Below are 2,744 nucleotides of genomic sequence, written 5' to 3'. Positions count from 1 at the left end.
ATATATGGGTCGGGCTGTGGGTCACTACAACAAAACTAAGTTTTGACGGTAATTATTTTTTAAAATCCCGGCAATTATAATTGCCGCTAAATAGTTTAGTGACAATTGTAATAATTGTCACTAATGGTGGGATCGGTAAAAATTATTATGGCATTTGTTTAGACGGTTGATAAAAACCTAAACAAATGCCGCTAAATCCTACCCAATAACAACAATTATAAATACCATCATAATTAATTATAATTGTCACTAAAAGTAGACTAAATAATTACTAAATAAGACTTATAGCGACAATTGCAATATATATTAAAACACTTAGATCCACAATTAAATATTCCAATAAATTAAAATTAGAAAACATGCATTACCAAAAAGCAATCATAATTTGCGACAAATCACAGTTGCAATATTAAAAATAAATTTCATATATGAGTTTCAACTACAAAATGTTTGTTTGAATTCCAACCAAACAATAATAAATTCTAAACGACGTTAAACATCTATTATCTCGAAAAAATTCCAAACGATGCATTGGATTGCATCGTTGCGGCGTGAGAGCTCTGATGAGTTCGGACTTTAGTTTAGACATACAGCAGCTCCTCTTCACCATCCATCTCCCTTAAAGCAGTCCAATCTTGTGGCTCTGCATGAAAATTATGGAGCATAACATTCAGGACGGAGAAAATATCAGACCCTTGAGTTGAACCATGTATCCCCGATGAAATGAGCTGTCTGGTTGATGGCATGAATGATAAATTAATAATGTTAACTTGATTTGGGGCGATCTGCGATGACCATTAGACGCCTCTGCAAGATTGAGGCCATGAAAAGGAATATGGAGCACATGCCGAACATGACGATGATGGGGAATGCATTCACCTTCAAAACAGGACGAGACAAGATTAGCCTTTTTTGAGGAATTACATTTTGCACATGACCAATGCCAGAGGTGTAATACGTTATCAAAATGTTCAAGGAATCACGATGAAACAATAAACATTGGAAATGATGAAATGATCACAAAATGCAAATATTGCCAAGCTGATATCATCAGATTAGAGCAGAAAAAAAAAAAGTTAGGTTATAAAATTTATTTCTCCATCTTTGACCGCCAATTTCAATTAACTCCTGAGAGTTTCGGTCAACAATTTAGTCCTGAGATTTGTCCCACAAAAAAATTAATTTCTTCCTTTGTCTACCATTTGGAAGAAAGAAGCACACCAGATAAGAGCTCACAATTAGGACCGCGTAAAGACCTAATTGTTACCCGCATCAAACTTTTGAGGAGCAATTTTAGGACATTTAAGGCCAGTTTGTCTCACGATTTGTAACAATCCTCCAAATTTTCTATTGAAAATATTCAAACCATTAATATATCTGGAATCTCTGCTTCGATCGCGTTTAGCGCAGCTTGACGGTATTGTTGGACTATATCTGGAATCTCTGCAGTTGCAAGCCTTCTGGGCTTCAGGTACTTGCCGTACGAACCGTCAGGCATTAATATTTTCCATCTTCCAGATATCGGTTTATCCGTCGACGATATCGGAGCTGCACCCTGAGGTTGGTACACTGTTGAAATGTGAATGGGCGAATTTAGTTAGTTTTGTATGTGCATTTGATTAAATGATGATTTTCTTTTTCTTACTGTAAATCTCACTTTCCATGACAATGTTCACCAACCAAAGTTTTTAGGTAAATCAGAAGACGAAGAACTTGCGGTGTAAAATTTCAACTTACATTAGTCAAATGAGTTCGGCAAACACAAATGCTATCATTGAATGCGTAAAACTATTTGTACTTTACAGTATCGTATTTAAATGAATTCATCTCATTGTGACAAACTTCTAAGCAACATAAAACAGATATTGTATCCCTAAATCGAAAGGATTTTGGCAAACAAAGATCTCTTAAATTAAGAAAGTATAATAATGAAACCATGCCCAAGTACCCTTTTTGGCTTTATTTTTTGCTAATGTGGAACAATAAGGTAGAATTAAACAGACAAAGAAATCAGATCAAAATTACTCCATATACTAGACTGGGTCCTTGGACTTTCACATGTAGTGATCGAATGCGGAGTCTACTTTACAAATATCTCATTAATCACATACTAATGATTAACCCTGTGTAATTTATACTTCAACATCAATGAGTTCCACTTAATGTCGTAGAAAATTACCAGTTGTTGTGGCAGAACTTCTGTTTTTTGAATCATATGATATGATCAAACTTCACTGTTCAATTTTTTGGGAAACAAATCTTCAAATAATGCAGGTTAATTCATCAATAAACTTAAGCCTAAGTTGAGCCCCCTTATTGAACTTTGATAGAGACATTATAATAAAACTAACCAGGACTAGAAGCCCAGCCAACATTCCATAATTGGCAAAAGATGATGCTTCCCTTGGCATGGACGGCGTCCACCACCTTCCATGCCTCTATCTGCTCTCTCGTGTAAATCCCAGGGCAATGAGGAAACCTTCATGAAGCAGAAGAGTTCGCATAAGCATCTCAATTTGATTTGTCTGACTAATCACATTAATGGAACTTCAAAAATGAAAAAAAAAAAAAAAAATCCGATTGAACATAATTTAGAGAATAAGCTTCAAAAATTGGAGAAAATTTTGGCAACAAAATTATCAAACTCACTTTCATTGAGTCATTATGTTCAATTTGTATTTCAGAATAACGAAAGAGCTCCAAGTTCATACCGATTTAAATAATAATAATAATAATAATAATAA

The 2,744-nt window shown here is 34.5% G+C and overlaps 1 protein-coding gene across 3 annotated transcripts; it reads right to left on the bottom strand.

Moving 5' to 3' along the window:
• Positions 385 to 2,513, bottom strand: LOC109724558 (12-oxophytodienoate reductase 7-like). 3 transcript variants are annotated; one of them, XM_020253412.1, is made up of 4 exons: positions 2,352 to 2,512; positions 1,373 to 1,569; positions 771 to 879; positions 385 to 643 (listed from the first exon to the last, which is right to left on the bottom strand). In XM_020253412.1, the coding sequence occupies exons 2-4, from the start codon at positions 1,496 to 1,498 to the stop codon at positions 582 to 584; spliced, it is 297 nt and encodes a 98-aa protein (XP_020109001.1). In that variant the 5' UTR covers positions 1,499 to 1,569; positions 2,352 to 2,512; the 3' UTR covers positions 385 to 581. The 3 variants fall into 3 exon arrangements, with proteins under 3 accessions (XP_020109001.1, XP_020109000.1, XP_020109003.1); XM_020253411.1 differs by having other exon boundaries at positions 1,367 to 1,569; positions 2,352 to 2,511; XM_020253414.1 differs by lacking the exon at positions 1,373 to 1,569 and having other exon boundaries at positions 2,352 to 2,513.

This window comes from Ananas comosus, linkage group 19 (genome assembly GCF_001540865.1).
Source record: "Ananas comosus cultivar F153 linkage group 19, ASM154086v1, whole genome shotgun sequence".
In the NCBI taxonomy this organism is placed as follows: Eukaryota; Viridiplantae; Streptophyta; class Magnoliopsida; order Poales; family Bromeliaceae; genus Ananas; species Ananas comosus.
Note: the sequence above shows the minus strand (reverse complement) of the source record. Positions and strands in the feature narration are given on the sequence as shown.